Here is a 20,838-nt window from a genome sequence, read left to right as displayed (position 1 = left end):
TTGGGGTTTGCAGAGATTTAAAATTTTTTAAATTTATATCTCTGTTTTTACCAAATTTTGGCAAATTTGGATTATTATTTTTTCAATTTTTTTTCTTGCTCATTCTCCATTTATCGGTCTACTATTTCAATTACACATGTGTTAGATATACTATTATATCCCACTGGACCCCGAGGCTTTGTTCATTCTTAAAGTTCTTTTCTCTCTTATGCAAATTGGATCATTTATATTGTTCTATCTAAAAGTTCACCAATAACTTTTTATTATTACTTTCTAATCTACCATTACATCCAGTGAATTTTCTTTTTAGATTTTTTGTTTAGCTTTAGAATTTCCAATTGGCTCTTTTTTTAATAATTTCTCCTTCTCTGAGAAAAAAAGCTGAAATTGCTTTTATATACTTTAGCATAGTTATAATAATTGCTTTAAAAATCTGTGTCTGCTGAATCCAGTATCTGCATCATGTCAAAGTGGGTCTCTCTGGATTATCTTTTCTTTTGAGGATCAGTTTTCCTGTTTCTTTGCATATCTAGTAATTTTGGAATGTACTTTGGACATTGTGAGTGGCATGTTATAGAGATTCCAAATTGATTACTGTTTTAGTAGGCAGTTAATTTAACAGAAGTCAAATTCCAACTTTGTCTTCCCTGTGATGGACAGTAGTAGAAATCTGTTTAGTTCTTGTCATCTTAGCTGGACTGATCGAAGTCTCCTCTTTTTATATGTATAGTATTGGGAGCAGTCAGTGATTTGCTCAGATTATATGTACTGAATTTGAGGCTTCCTCTCTGTGGCTATCTTCTTTCTGGGGTTTCCTCCCAAAATTTATAGCTGTTGTCATCTCTAATTTCTCAGCTAGTAAGATGGCAGAGATCTAGCCACCATGTGGAACTGACTGATTGGGTCTCCTCTTAGATAAGAAGCTATAAAACATGACTAATTTATCAAGAGCTGTTCTTCCAAGTGGTCCTCTCTGTCCATCCCCCACCACCACCCCGTTAGCTCTTGCCTGCTCTTGGCCACTCTCTAGGGTCTTCATTTAGCTATTGTTTTAAAATATTTTATCCAGAGTTCATGATTATTATCTGTGAGAAGGTTGGTCTAATATGAATCACTTTTATGACCAAAAGCAGAAGTCTTGGGACGCCTGGGTGGTTCAGTGATTGAGCGTCCACCTTTGGCTCAGGGTGTGATCCTGCTCCTGGGATCGAATCCCCCATTGGGCTCCCTGCGAGGAGCCTGCTTCTCCCTCTTCCTGTGTCTCTGCCTCTCTCTGTGTGTCTCTCATGAATAAATAAATAAAATCTTAGAAAGAGCAAAAGCAGAAGTCTATTATCCCACTTTATGGATGAGTTTGAAAGACACATTACACTAAGTTAGAGTATCATACCCAAGGTTATACCGTTAGTAAGTGATAGGACTGTGATTTGAATACAGGTAGTTTGGTTCCAGAGTCTTAGGATTTCTTGCAAGGGTAGACTTTAATGGTAGGGATTTTCAGGACAATGGCAGGAAGTATAGGAAATACTCTTGGACTTGTGGGGCCTTAGTGATGTTAATTCCTCATGTACTAGGCCATTCTCAAGATCTCATTACTCCCTGGATACTTCTCATGTCTTTGAGTATTTACATTATTTTATGTACAAGTTTACATGTTATATTAAAGGATTATGTTGTTCTTGGTTGATTGCAAAGTAGATCTTTAGTTATGAGAAATCTCTTATTTTCAGAGTCTTGTGATATGTTTCTTGGGCCATCTTACTTAGAAACTGGTGAAGTTTATCATGTGGTTCTTTTAGTGATTAAAATAAAGAGAATTTTTGGAGGAAAGTATATCAACAGTAATATAATGAATGTATGGAAATTATTTATTGAAGAAACTCAGGACCACAATTATGAGGTAGTTGGCCTTTAAAAATGTAAATACTATATGTTGGCAAATCAAATTCCAATAAAAGAATATACAAAAAAATGTAAATCTAAGATTAATTTAGCTGATGCAAACCATAGACCTTGGAAGCATAACAGTAGGACCAAGCTTGAGTATAATTGTTTTAGAGTTTCTGCTCCTTCCTGATTGTTTGCCTTTTCCTCCTCTGGCCTAAGTCAGTTTCAGTTAGCATTCATGAAATGATTCATTTCATCTTATTTCTCTAACCCTTGATTTTATCTTCACTTTGCACTTTTGGGTCTGGCTTGCTTCGTGTTGATTTCACTGCAGTTTGTAAACTGATTTGTGGTGAACTCTTATTTATGAATGTTCCTTTCAAATGAAAGGAAAAGGCCTATGTATTTGCTTTTGAAATTCTCTCCGATCCCACACCAGTGCTCGGATACCATACTCAAGCTGACTGGCCAGTAAAGAGCAGAGGTTCAATACTTGATTGATTGATGGTTCTGAGTCCCAGCCAGTCGGTTCTGGGAAGGTGGGCTTATCTTCTGAGTTTAATAAAACTGAGTCCTTGAAGGCCATGATAAAGATTTTGGCTTTTATCCTAAGAATAACAGGAAGCGATGCACAGTTTTAAGCAGTGGAATGACAGGCCCAGATTTAAATTTTTAAAGTAATTACTTTGGATGTTTGTGGAGCAGTTCAGTATAACCAAGTTCTAGAGTGTAGAAATTAATATAAGTGATTAAAGTTTCACCCAGGGATATAATTTAGAGGAACTGGTACCCCAGATAGTCTTCAAGCAGAACTCCCAAGTTTATTTTTCTCAACCGCAATTTTGAAGAATGTTGAGTAGCAGAAAGTTAGAGATTGATTTTTTTTTTTTTTTTGGACCAAGGGCCTGAAATGTATTTTGCATTTCTGAAAAGAGACATTTTATTTTTATAATGAAAAATTAAAGCAATGCAAATATCAAGGAATTAGGGAATTGAATATCAAAAAGCTACTAAAAATGGCAAGTCTATATTTTATGCTTATGTGGAAATGGATGTTATAATTTATTAACTTTAAAAAGCGAAATTAAAGATGTAACATACGTGTTTATAATTATGAAAACAACCATGTTTTCTTGTAACAAAAACACAAAAATAAAGATGAAACTTGTTATACATTATTATCCACCAAATTCTGTTGCTTAACAGCTGTGAAAAAGTTATGCTGCTTAAAATGAGAAAACAAACCTAATATTATTTCAGGAAGCATTAAAATCTGGGCTAAAAGCGTTGAGATGCTAAGAGAGCAAAATTTTCGAAATTAAAAACTTTCATATGAAAATGTACTCTGACGTGTTTCTTCTTCCCAAACATTTGTGGAGATTGAGAAAATTCTAAATGTGTCTTAAAGCAAGGAATTGGCAACTCCTGAATTAAATCGTCTTTGGCTCCTGCTTCAGCTGCTATTTATTGACAAGTTATAACAAGGTTAATGATGATTGTATGTAACTTGCTAAATTATAGCACTCCTACTTCTCCTTAAAATTAACATTAAATGATACATATGTAAAACAAACATGGGTGGAAAAAGAAAGAGATTTTTCGGAAAAAAAAAGTCAGTAAAAGGTGCACTGTACCACAGGCAATAAAGTGGGGTATCAAGTTATTCTGTTTTTTTTTTTTTTTTGTAAACAGTGTCAATTCTGTATTCTGGGCTAAAAAAACTGGAAAATGACAGCTCTCCCTCATATTTCCTGAGGTCATTTGTACCATTTGAAAGATAAATCATAAATAGACCTTTGAACTAAGACAGTCTCCCTGGACCTATCCTTTTGCGACTGACTTCTAGTCTCAATGGGATATTGAAGGGGAGGCTCAATAGAATAAACAGTGGAATCCTTGTCCGGGAATGACTGCCTGGCAATTGTTTCATGGAAAACAGGGAGGGGTGGGGGACAACAACCCTGCTCTGTTCACTGGCTCTTTAATTTAGATTACCAATGATAAAGCCGGGGCTACGGCTAAAGAAAGGTAGGATGCATACGCAGAAACATTAGTGCTAATATGCAGCAGAAAGACAAGATAAATCAGCCCAGCTCTCATACATCACTGAGGGAGAAGCCGATTGCAACTTGACCATGTGCCTGAGTAGTCCCATCAGTGAGAAGAACAGAACATGGATTAAAAAAAACTAGAATGTACCCTTAGGGCTCCTGCCGTGCTGGACCTGGGAGAAGTGTCTGGTGTAAGTTTCAGCTTGTTTTATCCACGTATTTACCAGTGTGTTCCCACGCAGGGAGCTTGTTTCTCTTTCTGTGTATTCATGAAAGCTTCAAGCATGTTTATTTACAGTCGTAGACTTCATTTTGTACGGATGTAATATCAACCTAATAAAGTTCTTAACAGAAGGACAGTTTAGCCCAGTGTTTATCCAGGAGAAAGAAACGTGAAAAAGTGATGGTTATCCTTACTGTCTATAGGAAGGAAGCCTGTGGGTGAGTTTTTTTGTTTTGTTTTGTTTTGTTTTTTGTTTTGTGGGGAGATTAAGGTTAGAGAGGTGGATTTTAAACTAAAAGCTCAGTTCTTTTGCCATTCACCTAAAAAAATATATATATATATTGGTTACCCAGCATTTCGTTCCTCCTGTGGTCTTTTGTTTTGAAAAACTGTGTTTGAATATGTAAGCCAGACTGCTCGGAACGCATTATATTTTATGACTGGGATGTTTGTATTGTTTCATATCTGTTATTAGACAAAATAATCATAAAGGGTGTTTTCTATGGACCTTTTTATATTCCAAAATTAAATACAGATGGTAATTTCCAGCAGTTTTAAAAATTTGTCAATTATTTAATTTAGCATCACTTAAGCATCTGCACAGGGAGAAAGCTGAGATGGTACAGAAGCTGAATAAGCATTGATTGCTCGTCTGAATTGCATCTTTAAAGTTTTTGCCTCAAATCTCTGATTTCACAGTTTATTTTTACCAAATTAGATTATCATATTTCATTATCAAGACTGCAAATGGGTGGAACTCTCTCCGATATCCTACATTTCCCGTTAAAACGGCGCATAAGGCGCCTGCTGATTGTTACTCTGAGGGAAAGTCTCACGCCGGCTCCCCGAGAAGATGGCTTAAATAATGCATGGGTAAGAGTGAAGCAAGATGGGATTTATGGCCCAGACACCGAGTTCGGGCTTTTGTTCAGAGGAAAGACTACAGAAGTGTGAGCGTATAACATACACTCTGAGGCTCCAGGGGAAGGGCGTAGCTGAATGAAATTAGTGGCCACATGGTGCTGTCCACATGTTACTCAAAACAAGCCTTCAAACTGTCCACTGAGCCTGAAGTGTGGTTTGAGGAGGGGAGGTCAGGGCAACTTGAAGTGTCCGTTGCGAACAGAATCCCCTGACTGAAAATTCCGTGGGATAGACACAGGAAGTGAGTGTTCTGTAGGGGGCAGGGTGGCCCCAGAGAGAATGGATGTGTGACTGAGGAAAAGCAGCATGACAGTCTTGTCAGGGAAGAATAAACCTGGACCAAACTGCAGCATTCTATATATTATGTCTTCCATCTTGTCCTAATTAGAGGAATATGTCTGCTGAATCCTAATCGCTTTAATTGTTGATAGAGCAGGCATGCGATTTGCTATAAATACACATGAGCATTCATTTCTGAAATAATGGCTGTTGCCAAATATATTAGACCGACAGGAGTGCTGGACTAGGGAAGGCTGTGCTGAATAGTTGAGTTTTGGAGGTAATGGACCAGTTGAGAATCATTGCACAGCTGGGCCAGCAGCTGCACCCAGTGCTCTGTCAAGTTTGGCCTCCAATTTCCTTGAACTTGTCCTTGTTTGCCAAAATGATGAACATAGCAAGAGCTTGTTTCAAATGAGCCGGCTGCGAGGAAAAAAGACCCTTTCCAAGGAGTCTTTGTCAAGGTATGTAGTCAACAGCAGTGGCCAAAAGAGGTATTGATTAGGGAATGGGAAGTTTGAATAGTCATAAAGATAAAAACCAAAGGCAAAGTGCTAGAAGGAAGTGAGCTGGCACAAGACCAGAGACATTAAAAGGCTGTGTTGGGTCATCACTGTCCTAACTAAAGGACATATGGAAAAATCCCATAATAATATCCAGCAATAATTATCTTGTAGTTAGGAAAAAATAAATCGGCCCATGGGTTGGAAGGCAGCCCAGTAATCTCAATGTCTTTTTTTTTCCCTAACATTGTATTGTTCTGATATTCCTTGGGACCAGGTCAAGAGGAAGTGTTGTAGAGAGCGTTTTATAATAAGAAGCATCCAGTGACTAAACAATGTGATTAGTGGCAAGCCAAAATAAGAGTAGTAAGGACTCTCCTTCTATGTCTTGGTCCTGGCTTGAGCAAATATTTATTTAGCACACACTGTATATCTAGCATGTTCTAGATACATACGCTAACCAAGTAGATTATAAACTCTTTGAGAGTAGACGAGTGGATTATACTTCTCTTGTATGAATCCCATTTCTTGAAAACGTTGCCTTGATATGGTAATAATTGCAAGTCTGACTCTTCCTTGACTTTGAAGAGATTAAATATCAAATCTTTGCTATGCAAATGCTTTATTTTCCTGTTTCAACAAAGATGGCTCTCTTCTCTTCAGATATGAGAGCTAGTGATTTGAGCACTTACAAGATAGGTGATTTGGGACAAAATGCTTAACCTCTGGGAGAGTGTTTCATCGTGTGTGAAATGAAGAAAGTAATACTCATCCTGCAGGGCTGTGCCTAGTGCAGAGGCGGTGCTTTCCTCCTTCACAAGCTACAAGCAGGAAAAGTCACCGTATGGACTGAATGTGTGCTGGGCATGGAGGTGGGCTTGGGGAGAGAATAGGAGTGAAGCAGGACAGCTGGCGAGGAGTCTGTAACAAAACCTTTGGTGAGAATATGACCCAAAGCAGGATGGTACGAGCAGAAACAGAGAAAAGGATGATGTGAAATATGTTTTAAAGAGAAAATTGACAGAATGTGGCAGCTGATTATATTAGAGTGAAGAAGAATATTATAAAGAAGAAATAACCATGGTGCTGAGGGGAAGAATTATGGGTTTGTGACAATGACAAGGTCGGGGTATGTGTGTGTGTTTGTGTGTGTGTGAGGTTTGTTTGTTCTTCAAATCCCAAAAAGCTGAAACAATACAGTTCTTCAGGGACTTAGAAACCAAGAGAACATAAGAGAGAAGAGGAAATTGGAGTGCCTAGTTAACTTATGTAAAGGGAAAGAAAAAAATCAATAATAAACCAATAATATAGGACTGTTGCTGACAATAGAGTGAGAATTCAAAGGAATTGCTTAAAATGGCAAATCTATGTTTGGAGTTTTTCCCAGACAAGACCCACAATCATCAAATAATAAGGCTCTTCTGCAATCTTGGAACTTATTTAAGTTTTCCTGAGTTAAAAAAAAATGCCACCGAGAGGATACAAATAGTGTCAGGGTTGGGAAGAAAAAGAGCATGAGGAATGGAAATTCTCAAAATAGCTTGGTTCTAAAGAGGAGATGGAAGCCAAAAGATAGCTGGTTGACCTTTCAGAACTTAACCATTCATTATGACTTGTCAGAAAGTTGACAACTGTTATTCCTTAAATAATTTGTTGTGATTTTTCAGGAAACTCAAGCAGGAATCAAAACTATGCCAAAGCACTGACTGGCAAATAGGTGGTGGTCCAAATGTTCATTTGCAAATCCGTTATCAGAACAATGTTGTAAACATCTTTTGGTTACTTTTCAAAAGTCTGTGTGACTCATCCTATAGTAGAAGTCACGTACATTTGCAATGAAAAATTGATAGCAAAAAAGACTTTATGTTAATAATTAAAACACAAGCAATACCATAAGAATGGAAAATGTTTTGAATGCCAGTACTTGGAGAAGTGCAGCTTAATTACAAGATGGTATGGGATGTGGCTACTTTAAAATTTATGTCCACTTTCACTGGCTTTAAGAGACTTTGATTTCTTTAATTTTGAAATGTAGGGATTTCCTTGTCCTCGTTTCATGAACTTTACCTTCAATCATACCTACCATGACCAGGATTGGTTTCACTCCTTGAAAAAGGAAAGGGAATGAGGAGGAGATAAAAAGGAGGAAAAGGAAAGCAGGATGTACCTAAGGTAGCTGGGACCAAAGTTAAAGAGGAGAAAGAGCCGGTTTGAAGAATAAGTGAGAAAGATATGGCATGAATGGCATGAAGGGAAGTTAAGGGAGTTCTCACGTGGAAAAGAGGAGTGTGTGTGATGCGCTTGTTGCTCTTAAGGAGTAAAAAATAGGGGAGACCATTGAGCCTACTGGCTTGCTGGATCAGCCACCAGGGAGTGCTTAAGACTCAGGTTCTTTTTTGAGTAGGTGATGCCGCTCATGTGACTGGTACAACTGAGGAGAGGAACTTCGATCCCCTTAAACTTCCCCTTTTAACCCCCTCTTCTTGTCACTGCCTTCTCTATTCGTGTGGGTACCATGGCCTATCATGTCAACCACCCTCTTACCAATATTGTCAGTTCTCCCATTCATCCATTCAATAGAGAATATTGAGTGATTTCTGTTTGTCAGGCATTGTATTAGATACTTAGAAATGAACAAAACACATCTGTGCCAGCCCTTGGTGCCTACCAGGTGAAGTGAATACCATCCCCTCATCAGTACAGATGTGTGCTTTCTCCTGCCTACAACCAGACTGCTAAGCCCTGCTTAAGAAAACATCATACCACTGTCCAGATTGATGCTGTGACAAATTTATGACCTCCAATCTCAATTGGACCCCTCAGTATACCTCAGTGATCCTTATATGTTTTCCTAATACATTCCTGACATTCTTCCCAACACCTTTTTTGAAGATTTTTCAACTTTTCTCCTGTTTTTTTTACCAAACCACGTCAGGAGATAGCCTTGCATCTCAGCATGTAGGATTTCAGCTTCCTGCCACCAGATCAATTACCTGCATATCCCAAGTGCAGCCAATTGCCTTGAGGATAGTTCAGCATGGTGAAAGTCAAAATCTGACACCAGGGCAGCCTGGGTGGCTCAGCGATTTAGTGCTGCCTTCAGCCGGGGGCATGATCCTGGAGACCCGGGATCGAGTCCCACGTTGGGCTCCCTGCATGGAGCCTGCTTCTCCCTCTCCCTGTGTCTCTGCCTCTCTCTCTCTCTCTCTCTCAATCTCTCTCTCTCTCTCTCTCTCTTCTCTCTCTCTCTCTCTCTCTCTCACGAATAAATAAATAAATAAAATCTTTAAAAAAAATCTGACACCAGAAAGCCTTGGAAGATGATGGAGGTCTCTACTTAAAAGTTTCTTGAGGAGTCAGCCAAGACCAAAAGGAGGACTAATCCCGGAACATATAGCTAGATTTCCTAAAAATTGTTTTTATATATCTCTCTTTCCGAAGTCTGGCTTCTCATGGCAGCTGTCAATTTATAGATGCTTCCTGACTTAAGGGGTTCAACTTAACAGTTTTGTGACTTTATAATGATGTGACAACAATATGCATTTGGTAGAAACGAGACCTTGAATTTTGAATTTTGATTTGTTTCCTAGGCTAGGGATATGTGACACCATACTCTTTTTTGATGCTGGGCTCCCAATTGCCATGTGGTCACAAGGGTAAATAACCAATACACTTAGAACCATTCTGTGTTTCACTTTCAGCATAGTGGTCAATAAACTATGAGATATTCAACACCTTATTACAAGATAGGGCTTGTATTTGATGATTTTGCTGAACTGTAGGCTAATGTAGTGTTCTGAGCATGGTTAGGATAGGCTAGGCTAAGCTATGATGTTCAGCAGTAGGTTATGTGTATTAATTGCATTTTTGACTTACAATATTTTTGACTTCCAGTGGGTTTATTAAGGTGTAACCCCATCATAAGCGAAGAAAGATATATATCTTCTCTCTCTGTCCTCCTCCTCTGCCTCCTACGCTTCTCCCACATTAATTCCCCTCATCTTACTCCTGACTGTCTGATTTCATTCCTTCATAGGTAGAACAGACTAGTCTATCTTCATTTCCTCCCACCCGTAACCTCAGTCAGCACAAGTCCTAGATAGTTCAGCAAACAAATGATCCTTTTTCTGAGTGAGAGCAAGGCATTGCAAATATTGGTGATTTAATACATACATATTTTTAAATTGTCCGTTTGTGTTCATGCACTTCACCTTTCCCCAGGTTAAAATAAGAGGTTTTCCCTCTTCTGATTTCTCCACCTGTGTTCTGCACCTCATTCACCTCCATCTTTTGGGGGTGTTTGTTTTATGCACACTTTGCTCCATTTCCTATACCTTTCACCTTTTTATCTCTACTAGCTCCTTCTCATCAGAGTGCCCAGATATGCTAGCTGCTCCCATCTTAAAAAAAAATAAGGCACATCAAAATCTTCATCTTTCCTCTGTACTCTTTCATCTGCTCTCCTTTTTCTCCCCTTTTATAGCTACACTTCTCAAAGGGCTTGTCTATATTCGTTGGGTCCTTCCTTCCCACTCCTCAACCCACCATGGTTTAAGTCCTACCCCAGCCAATTCTATCCCCTCTAGCTAAAGGCATCCAACTGCCTATTTGTTCTGAATGTGAAGAGGATTCTTAGTCCTTAATCTTTCTATAGCATTTGACTTTGTAAATCACCATTTTCTCTGAAATATAGTTTTCCTGTGTCTTCCTTGTGCTCTCCTATGTCTTGGTCTCTGTGGGCTGATCTTTCTTTACATATTAGTAAAATATAGATAATATTCAGGGGTTCTGTTCATTTCTGACTTCGGGAGGAGTAGGGTGGGAGTTCCATCCATTCCCAAGCCTTCTGTTAATATTTACATGCTATGGACTTCTATGCTTGTATTACACCAGCTCTCACCTCAGGAAGCAAGATGCAGATTCCTGATTGAAGATCTCCTCCAAACTAGGGATTTGACCCAGAATGGGGCAGATAGGCCTCTTTCTCTGACCCACAGCAATAATTTGCCAAATGACTCTTTCCCAAAACACTTCCCTCAAAGATATCCCACCACCATCTATTCTGTTATATTGATCTCCTCTGGGGCTGAAACACTAACTCTGAAATCTTCTTATGTTCTTTCTTACTCTTTAGTTTACAGATAAACTTGATGTAATCTGCCCCTTTAATTAAACCAAAGTGTTGGAACTCAAAAGCCTTTTTTGTCCCCAGACTGGTTATTAAAATAAAAAGTGCTTTAACTTTCTGTGCTTTGGATTTTAAAAAATTTACTTAGACACTCAGTTGGCTTCTTTGTTTCCTTCAGGTCTTTTTGTGTCCTTGAAGTAATTGAGTGATCCTGAAGCAATGCATGGGGTCAGCAGGGCAAAATGAGACATAAACTCTTTAATATTTTAACCTACACTGGAAAACAGAAGGTAAATGAGTTGGGTTTACTTATGATCCAAGTTCTTATCCAAGAGAAAAGACTTTTGAGCCTAAACATGAAGGTCCATGAAAGTACTCTTTTATTAAATAGATTCCTCATTCTCTGAAATTGTACCTGTATCACTTTATAACCAGAAGTGATTGGAAGATTCTAATTTTCAGCACTTTGTGAGTAAATGGATTTACAAGCAAGGACATGGCTATGTGTTGGGTCTTTATAATAAACGATGGTGAAAGAGAGAACTAAATCTATTGGCCTAGTCCAGTTTCACCCTGATCAAATGGGCACAGACTAATGTTCATCCAGGCCAATCTATAAAGGCAAAGGGGTAAACATTTAAGAAATTGTTTTGAACCTTTGATCTTTACATTTTGGAAAGGTTTCATGTGACTTGGAGGAAGTCCAGCGACTTAGAACAGAAAAATTACTTTTTACATTGCTTATTTAACATTTAAAGCTATTTTGTTGAAGAATATAGGATATATTCGAAATTTCATGAAAAAAAATAAAGTGGAATACCTTTCATAAATTCACATCATGTCGCACCTAAGTTAATCCAAATTTCAACTGTTAATCGATGACCAAGAAACTGGGGAAGGTGGGACATGCTTCAGTTGTTGGGCTCTTATCATCCAGGCATGCAATTGCATTTTGAACAGATTGGAATCAAATGAACAGATTATTGGACCACCTAACAAAACGAGCATCCCAGTAATCAATGTCTGGAATAATAAAAGCATGAATTAAATGTTTTTTAATCAATATTATTCACACAACTCATATCCTTAATGATAAATGCTTAACTGAAAGAAAGACCTTTGCTTCAAGGTTCATTTGCAATCCTCACAGAACTCTAAATTTGTTTTGACATTCCAGTGCTTCTGGAAAATATGAGTCCTGTATTTCATTTTGTGGAATTAGAGCAGACTACATAATAACATGCTCTTACATAACACAGACCATCTCTACATTTTCATTCTAAGTTTTAAAAAGAGAACTGTGGAGGGGCGCCTAGGTGGCTCAGTCGGTTAAGTCTCTGACTTGGTTCTCGGCTCAGGTCGTGATCCCCTGGGTGGTGAGATCAAGCCCTGCCTCAGGTTCTGTGCTCAACAGGGAATCTGCTTGAGGATCCTCTCTCTCTGCCCCTCCCTTCTATCTCTGTTTCTAAGATAAATAAATAAATCTTTAAAACTGGAAAGCAAACAAAAAGAAAAATGCAGAGGGTCAGGTAGAAGGGGAAGGAATCTTTGGGTGCAGGGGAGGAAAGAGCCAGGTGTCGAATTCTCTCTGGTTCATTGTGCTCTAAACGTATGCCTCTTGCACAGAGATCCAAACATTGCATTGCAGGCAGCTATTTGTCTGAAGCTGACCCTCCCTGTTAATTTAGGGGACAGAATCATAGTTCAGCTTCACTATAACAAAGTATAAGTTCTATAGTTTTTCCTAATCTAAAAGGAGAATATAGAAAGGTCTTTGAACTCTTAAAAAAAAAAAAAACTAGCTAAATTCTTAAATTCAGTGTTGGAGCAAATACAAATTTCTATTAAGTCACATTTGGAGCACTGCAGAAGAAAAGGTCTGTGGATGTGGTCTTCCCAAAAATACTAGTGTCAGGGCAGATTTGTCAGCATCCTCAGCTCATTCTGCAGTGGAGTGACATGTGGAGCTACAAAGACAGGCAACTTGTCTCCACCACTTATTGTTTCCAGCAAAATTTAGCAAGGTTGCAAAGTGAGTCCTGTGGTAATCAGGCCATTCTAGGCCTCTGGTAAGGCCGACAGTTCTTCCAGAGAGCTGAACAATGCTGTAATCATTCACGTGTGTCATTTTGCCGTTAGAATTAACTGTGATCTTCCAAAGGAGTTTCTGATATTCGTTCAGATATTGGAGGGTAGGTGGCTAAAAACCAATTTTGACAAATCCATACAACAGTTGAGAGCTGGTCTGAAGTTGGAATAAGACAGGGGCTACCTTACACTGTCCCCGATCAACTATAGTTCACAGCATCAAACTAAGATTTTAAAAAATTTTTAATTTTTTTAAAGATTTTATTTCTTTGAGAGAGAGAGAGAGAGAGAGAGAGAGAGAGAGCATGTGAGAGTGCATAGGCAGGGGGATGTGGGGAGAGAGGGAGAAGAAACTCCCCGCCGAGCTGGGATCTGAGACCCCAATGTGGGGCTCGATCCCAGGACCCCCGGGATCATGACCTGAGCCAAAAGCAGACACCTAACCAACTGAGCCACCCAGGTGCCCCCAAACTAAGATTTTTAATTTATTTTGTCACTTTTGAGACATAACAAACATTGCATTCCCCAGCTAATAGTATTAGCCAACTAATTTCTTTCAGAGGTGAGAAGTTATAGAAGAATAATTTGTTCTTTGAGATGTTCCTCAGTCCTAGAGGAACTGGCTTAGAGGGACTGACACTTTACCCCATGTCCCTTTAAGTTATTCATGTGCTTGTTTCCATGCGTGCAGTCAGTTCCATTGACTCCTATTGTGTACCAGGCATTATTCTAGGCACAATCTTTAGAGCAGTGAGCAAGACAGATTTATGATGATGGCAAAGTGTTTACCCAAGAAAGCCTCCTCAAAGGGCACTTTTATTAGCACAAGAGATCAGTATCATCACTTTATATTGTCCGTGGCTTATGTGGAAAAGGAAAATTTTCTTTGCCTAAGTCACAGGAGGTTTTAGATCCTTTGTTTATAAAATCCCAGGAATGCCTCTTAACCTTAGGCTACACAAGGACATTTAAGTGACACAACCCAGGTCTCATCTTTGAACTCTTTAACATGAATGACTCTTGAAAGAGCTTAAAGTAGGCTACATGACGGAAGGAGAGCTCCTCAGATAATTTTTTCTAAAAGCAGAGGCATCTACTTTTGAGCCAACTGAATGTCATGACTCCTAAGTTTTTGCACACTTTAGGAAGGCTTGACTTCCTGCAAAGTGTTAGCCAAAAGAGGAAACACAAAGAAAAACACCCGGTCAAGGGCCTGGCATCTTGTAGGTGCTTAGAAAGCGTTTGTGGTACAGAATCTAAAGCCAGCCAAAATCTTAATCAGAAGCCAAAGGCGGGGTTAAAAAACAAAACTGGCTTTCTTCCCCACTAAGTGAATCTCTAGAATGATTCATTTCCTTTTCTGTAAAGTGTCAATACTAATTTTCACCTCATGGGATCTTTAGGGGGCAAATAAGATAACTCAGGAAAGCTCTTCATAAACAGATTCTATTCATATAGAAAGTTTATGATGGAAAAAGAACAAGCTTGAGGCCTTGATAAATTCTTCTGTATTGTATTCTTGTTGAATAGCAACAAATTAAAAAACAAACAGCTAATATGTATTATTTTGAGCCCCTCCAATGAAAATATTAGAAATCAATCTTTTTGTTAAAAGTTCTTTCCCTATGGGTAATTCTAAACCTATATATTTTGAGGAAAATAGTAGAAAACAAAGGAAGCCAACATCTTGAATAGAGTTAATGCAAGATTTTATCTATTGAAAATCACACAAAATTGGTTTCTGATACTTAGATATCTTCACCCATGTTGCTGTGTGGGACATACGGAATGGGCAGTGCATTCAAAACAACTTGATTCAATCTTCAGGTTGTTAGTTCAGTTGCTAGGTCATTTGGCCCCTCATTGCACTTGGTGATTTTTATTAAGTTGAACCATATAAAATTCCACATATTCAACAACTTTGAGCCTACAAAAATGACAATTTCATATATTTAGCCTAATAACACTATATTTCTGTTACTGAATGGGGGATTCTTTTGTTTTTATGTATTCAGTCAGATACACACACACACATCAAGAGGGCAGGGATTGTGTCTGATGTCTAAACTGAACTCGGGAATTTTGAGCTCAGACAATGTAAGATATGAAAAGAATGCATAAAATGTCTTTTCATGTGAGCTGCAGGTACCATTTCTGACACCCTTCATGGAGACAATGCAATGCAAATGATAGGTGCTTAGTAGTTGGGTAGTTTAGGGAAAGGTGAACTCCTCACTCCCAGGGAATGTTCAGCTCAAAATAGGAGCCATCCTGGCAACTGTGGTACCATGAGTATGCTGCAGCACCCCAGAGTCACCTCCTCATTCCTGTTCCCACTTCCTTCCTCCTAACCCCACTGTGCTGTCTCTGCTGCTTTTGCCTACAGCTTACCCAATTAAAGGGATTTAAGGTAACTGCTGCACTGCTTCTTAAGCCCTTTTTATGGTATCCCATAGAAAGGCAGCCCATAGCAGAAATGCATTTCACATGTGACCCTGTATACAATGCTGTGTTACAAATGTATGTAGCTGATATATCTCTATCTATATCCTGTACACATGTTACCAAGCCAGTTTCCAGTTTTGAGAAGCTGTCCATCATGTCTCTTTTGAAATGAGAGTCCAATTAAACTTGTGGAGACTTAAAGCTTCATGGGAGAAAGAAAAAAAATGCCAGCTCAATCTTTAAGCTTTTTATCCCTCTTAAGCAGCTGTGGCCTGTATCGGTTTATGTCAGGATTTGTTTTCCTAGTCCTGTTTTTGAGAGGCCACAACCTTGCAGATGAGCCCCAAGATGGGGCTGTGGCTTCAGTAACAAAGTTCTGAAACCCATATAATTAATTCTAGATGGCAATGGCTCATTTCATTTGCTGTGGAATGTTTTAGAATGACCAGGAATTATCTCCAGCAACCTGCTTCTGTATGCATGGATATAGCCAGGTGAGGTTATTTACCTTTATGCCTGTTTCTTACTCCTGAAATGACTTTATGATTTTATCCTATCTATAAATTGAGATTTAAGTTTATAAAAATCCTATGTAAAGCTGAATGTGTGCTATACTAAAGACTAAGCTATTCGGATGAGCAGTTTGGGAAAATTCAGAACTTTTGAGATGTTTTGAAAAGCGCTATAGGGAATCCCTGGGTGGCTCAGCAGTTTGGCGCCTGCCTTTGGCCCAGGGCGTGATCCTGGAGTCCCGGGATCGAGTCCCGCATTGGGCTCCCAGGGTGGAGCCTGCTTCTCCCCTCTGCCTGTGTCTCTGCCTCTCTCTCTCTCTGTCTATCATGAATGAATAAATAAAATCTTTAAAAAAAAAGAAAAGAAAAGAAAAGATCTATAGCACCATTAGCTCAAGTTAAAATTTGGTATTAGAACTTGTAACTTTATTTCTATTAGAATTAAGGAAAATAAATAATACTTGCCTAACTCAGGGTTCAGATAACTTACTTAAATATGGCTTGACCAGTGGCCCACTGCTTTTATTTTTTTATTTTTTTTCATCCCAGTGCTTTTAATTCACAGAAAGTCACATATATTTTCTAAGAGGAGGAAGAAAAGAGACAGTTACTTCTTTCCATATGGCTCTGTGATTATCAAACTAGGCTATCATATCTGAAACCCTGCTAATTTGCAGGAATGAGAGACTTGAATAAGACTTTTCTTATTTGGGTGACTTTAGACTGGATTCAGAATGTTGCTTAAAAGGGGAACTTGTGAATTCACTTGCCTTCCATCCATTTGCCCTGATTTTTGAGGTGTAGAGGCTCTTGCCAGAATGTTTTGATGGGTATTGGCATGCTGTCTGCTGGTAAGAGAGCTGACTCAAGTGAAATGTGGCAATCATAGGAAATTTCTTTTCATGAACTCAGAGAAATACCTCACAGAGTTCAGGGTTAGATGGAGTGTAGTGGAGGGCAAGGCACAAAATCTAGATGATTTATCTTAGCTTCTGACCCATTTTATATCCTTGAGCAAATCACTTAACTCTTCTGTGCCTGGGCTAGGCTTTCATGTGTAAAATAGAAATAAGATCTCCATTTCCTAGATCTCATTTGAAGGGATATTATATACCTTTTGACAAAAGGAGGAAATGAATTACTTTTGGCACTGAAGGAAATTCTAAAGGAGAGTTGCCACAATATTTTGGGGTGATACCATTATTGAGATAAGCAAATGACCATCCAAGGCAAATATATATTAAAACTAGCGTAAGCCCTTCAGATTCAAAAAAAAAAAAACATTCATTGAGAAGTTACTATATTGCACACACTTTCCCATGTACTCTTCCATGGTTGTTTAATCCTCCCAGTAGTGCTGGGTGGCAGTTGGCTACTGTTCTATTTGTGGTTTTATGAATAAAGACACTGAGGCTTAGAGAAATTAACCAACCTGTTTGAGCCACATAGCAAGGCAGTAGCAGAGCCCAGGAGCGAGCCTTCTGGATCCTTCTCCTGGTACACTGCCTGCCTTTGAAGTGATATTAAAAGACAACAGAACCAAAATAAAATAACTCTAAAATGCAATTTCTAAGAAAATTGGGTAATTAAAATACCTGTATTAGTTTTTAAATTGTGTCTCAGTTTCCACATTTTTGTCTTTCTCTCCTAGAGTCAACTATTTCTCTTTAAAAAGAAGTGTAGATAATCAAATTGTTTCATCTTTCTTGTTTCTACCAAATACATTTGTTGATTATTGATAGTTTTTACTGGTACTTTTGGCCCCTGTTAATAAAACTCTTCAGAGACATATATATGCAATACTTTCATTCTCTTTTTTTTTTTTTAAGTGTATGGTTGGACTGGCTTCTGGTGAGTAATCTTAGCATCGTTATGCCTGTCTTTATAATTTACAACTTTTATGTTAAGGAACTTTTTAAGCCAACTGGATGGCTTGCCAGTTTCCAAACCCTGGTTTATATTTTTATGATGTTTGGGCAGCCCAGGTGACTCAGTGGTTTAGTGCCGCCATCAGCCCAGGGCCTGATCCTGGAGACCCAGGATCAAGTCCCATGTCGGGCTCCCTGCATGGAGCCTGCTTCTCCCTCTGCCTGTGTCTCTGCCTCTCTCTCTCTCTCTCTCTCTCTCTCTCTCTCTCTCTCTGTCTCTCATGAATAAATAAATAAAATCTTTAAAAAATATTTTTTATGATGTTTGACTTAATACTTAAGGATGTTCTGTTGAAATCATACTGTGCTGCACAAGCATATAAAAGCTGTTGTTCACCAAATGTGCCCTCCCTTTACCATGAGTTAGATACGTTTTTGAAATCTTGTCCAAGACAGTGAAAAGCTGAGCAAATCCTTGCTTTTCTTTCCAGCTTCCCAAGCAGCAGTGGTGTTGCAAACCTCATCTCACTTAGGCTCTCTTTGTCTATGAACAGTTCAGACTGACTGGAACACATTTATTGAATGCCCATTACTTGGGTGCATTAGTCAAATGCAATTGATTGTTATAATACACCACCAGCTCAGGGGAAGTAATGGGGCTCTTTAATTGAAGATGCTACTTTAGAGGACAGAGTGTAAATCATTGAGTACAAAATCCAATGATTTTTTTCACAGTAAGTACAATGTGTCTATGATTGCATCCTCAATATAGTCAGACAAAAGAGGGATGGCTGATATCAAGACTAGGCCTTAGGAGATCCCTAAGAACCCTCTCTAAGATTCATCCTATTTTCATCTTGTCTTGAAATACTCTCGTTTCCTACTGAAACCTTGGTTCAGAGGGGCGCTACTATGTATGCATATACATGCACATTTAAGACTCAATTAAAATATAAGAGAATTTATTAGAGAATACTTGGGAAGCCAAGGCATCTCATTCATCTTCCATTCATTACAATCTTGGCACAGTCTTGGGACTGTATTTTGTAGAAAATATCAGAGCAGCTCCAAGTCTTTCCTCCTTGACCCTTCAGTTGTTACCTTTCCTTCTTAATCCAACAATTGCACAGAATCAATTAGCACAAACTAAAGATATATACAAATGCAGCAATTTAAATAAAGATTTTCATGCTGCCGTTGAGTTTAAAGAAAAGAGTTTAGCGGCCCATAGGTGGCTTAGTCAGTTAGGTGTGTGTCTTCCAGCTCAGGTCATGATCTCCGGGGATCCACAGATTGAGCCCCGCATTGGTCTCCTTCTCAGTGGCAAGTCTGCTTCTTTTTCTCCTCTTCCCCACTGCTTGTGCTCTTTCTCTGCCTCTCTCTTGAAATAAATAAATAAAATAGAGAAAGAGAGAGAAAGAGAGTTTAAAGTCCAGTCCAGGGGATCCCTGGGTGGCTCAGCGATTTGGCACCTGCCTTTGGCCCAGGGTGCGATCCTGGAGTCCCGGGATCAAGTCCCACGTCGGGCTCCCGGCATGGGGCCTGCTTCTCCCTCTGCCTGTGTCTCTGCCTCTCTCTCTCTCTCTATGTCTATCATAAATAAATATTTAAAAAAATAAAAAAAATAAAGTCCAGTCCAAGACATGGAAAAGAAGCCACTCCCTACTCCAGCCAAACCTTGTTCTTCCAGGCTTCTTTTAATACCTTGTGGAGCTGTGGCACCAACTCAACCCAACCCCCTTGCACACTCGGATCTGACCTCTCAGAGTAAAGACCTCTCCCTTCTGCCATTGCTGTCTGCACCCTGGAAAACACCCAGCCAAAGACTGGTCTGAAGCTCTTCCTTAACTGTTCTTAAGACCCGGGAGAGCAGTAGGCATGAAGGACCTTCTGTCTTGGGAGAGCAGTGAATCTCCTAATTACTGAAAAGATAGTGCTGTGTGATCCCAAATATACTCAAAGCCTGCAATGTGAATAGATCCTCTTTATTTTTTGTTTTCTTGCTTTAAGGTAATTCCTAAGAATAGAGGCAAATAGATTAAGAAACCTCATCTATGACCCCTCCGTGATTCAGCCAGCATTACAAACTGTGTGGGAGTTGGGTTTTGAATCTATTAGAAAAAATTACTGAAGTTCATGCTCTTTGCATTAGAATGTGCACTTCCCATGAATTAATTCTGCACTCACCTTGTGTGAAAAACAAAGCATAAAGTTAGGCAGCAACACATAGCTAGAGATGGAGAGGTGGTGCTGGGACTCATTTTCCTCCATCACTTTTGTCTACGTCCCTCCTTCCCAGGCTCCCCCATTCGTTTTCTTTTCTCATTGTCCTGCTTACCCACAAAGTGACGATGAATGTGCCCAATTCACATTCTCATCTTTCCCGTCCCTCCAGACATTCTCATGCCCATGTGAAGTTTAGATACAGAGGGATTTTGTGTGTGCAAGCTGCAGGACACCTATTTCTACTTTGTTCCATTTCCAGGAAGGACTAAAACCACAGCTGGGGTACATGGCAACTTGCTGTCTTTTAACTTTTTTACAACAAGAATGTATTATTTGTGAAATTCATTAAACCTATATAAAAATAGGAAAGTTGCAACTTAGTTTTCTGGGAAGAACACACTGAATTGCTTCCCAAAGAGACTGTTCAGGAAACCAAAGGTGGGCGTAATGGAAGTTTTTCCTTTTTTATTTTGGTAGTGGTTGGTCTATTTATATGATGAATCAGGAGAGGTTTTTTTCCATACTTTTTGGGAAACATACCTGCTTAGCCTGCAGATGAGGCAAGGCATTGTACATCCCTGACAGTCGATGCTCAAGAAATGACTACTGAATGAATGATGTAAGGTCTGAACTTCAAACAATTGATTTATCAATGAACTTTTGAGAACTGGGGTTTCCCTGTGGTTAGATAAATAAGGGAAAGG

General features: G+C 39.0%; 1 protein-coding gene across 20 annotated transcripts in view; it reads left to right on the top strand.

Moving 5' to 3' along the window:
• Window positions 1–20,838, top strand: part of RAPGEF4 (Rap guanine nucleotide exchange factor 4) — a 282,236-nt gene that overhangs the window by 108,629 nt on the left and 152,769 nt on the right. Inside the window, exon 1 of one of the 20 annotated variants that reach the window (XM_055308197.1) lies at window positions 3,939–4,129. The exons of 16 other annotated variants lie outside the window; for them this stretch is intronic. Coding sequence is in view for 2 of the 4 variants with exons in the window: in XM_055308201.1 (XP_055164176.1) it covers window positions 4,342–4,379 (38 nt within the window). In the remaining 2 variants the exon portion in view is untranslated. Of the gene's footprint in view, window positions 1–3,938; window positions 4,130–4,294; window positions 4,380–20,838 lie in introns of those variants that run through there. 3 more of the 20 variants (XM_055308201.1, XM_055308195.1, XM_055308199.1) reach the window with 3 other exon arrangements.

This window comes from Nyctereutes procyonoides, unplaced genomic scaffold (assembly GCF_905146905.1).
Source record: "Nyctereutes procyonoides isolate TBG_1078 unplaced genomic scaffold, NYPRO_anot_genome, whole genome shotgun sequence".
Classification (NCBI taxonomy): Eukaryota; Metazoa; Chordata; class Mammalia; order Carnivora; family Canidae; genus Nyctereutes; species Nyctereutes procyonoides.
This window is presented reverse-complemented; position numbering and strand designations above follow the sequence as displayed.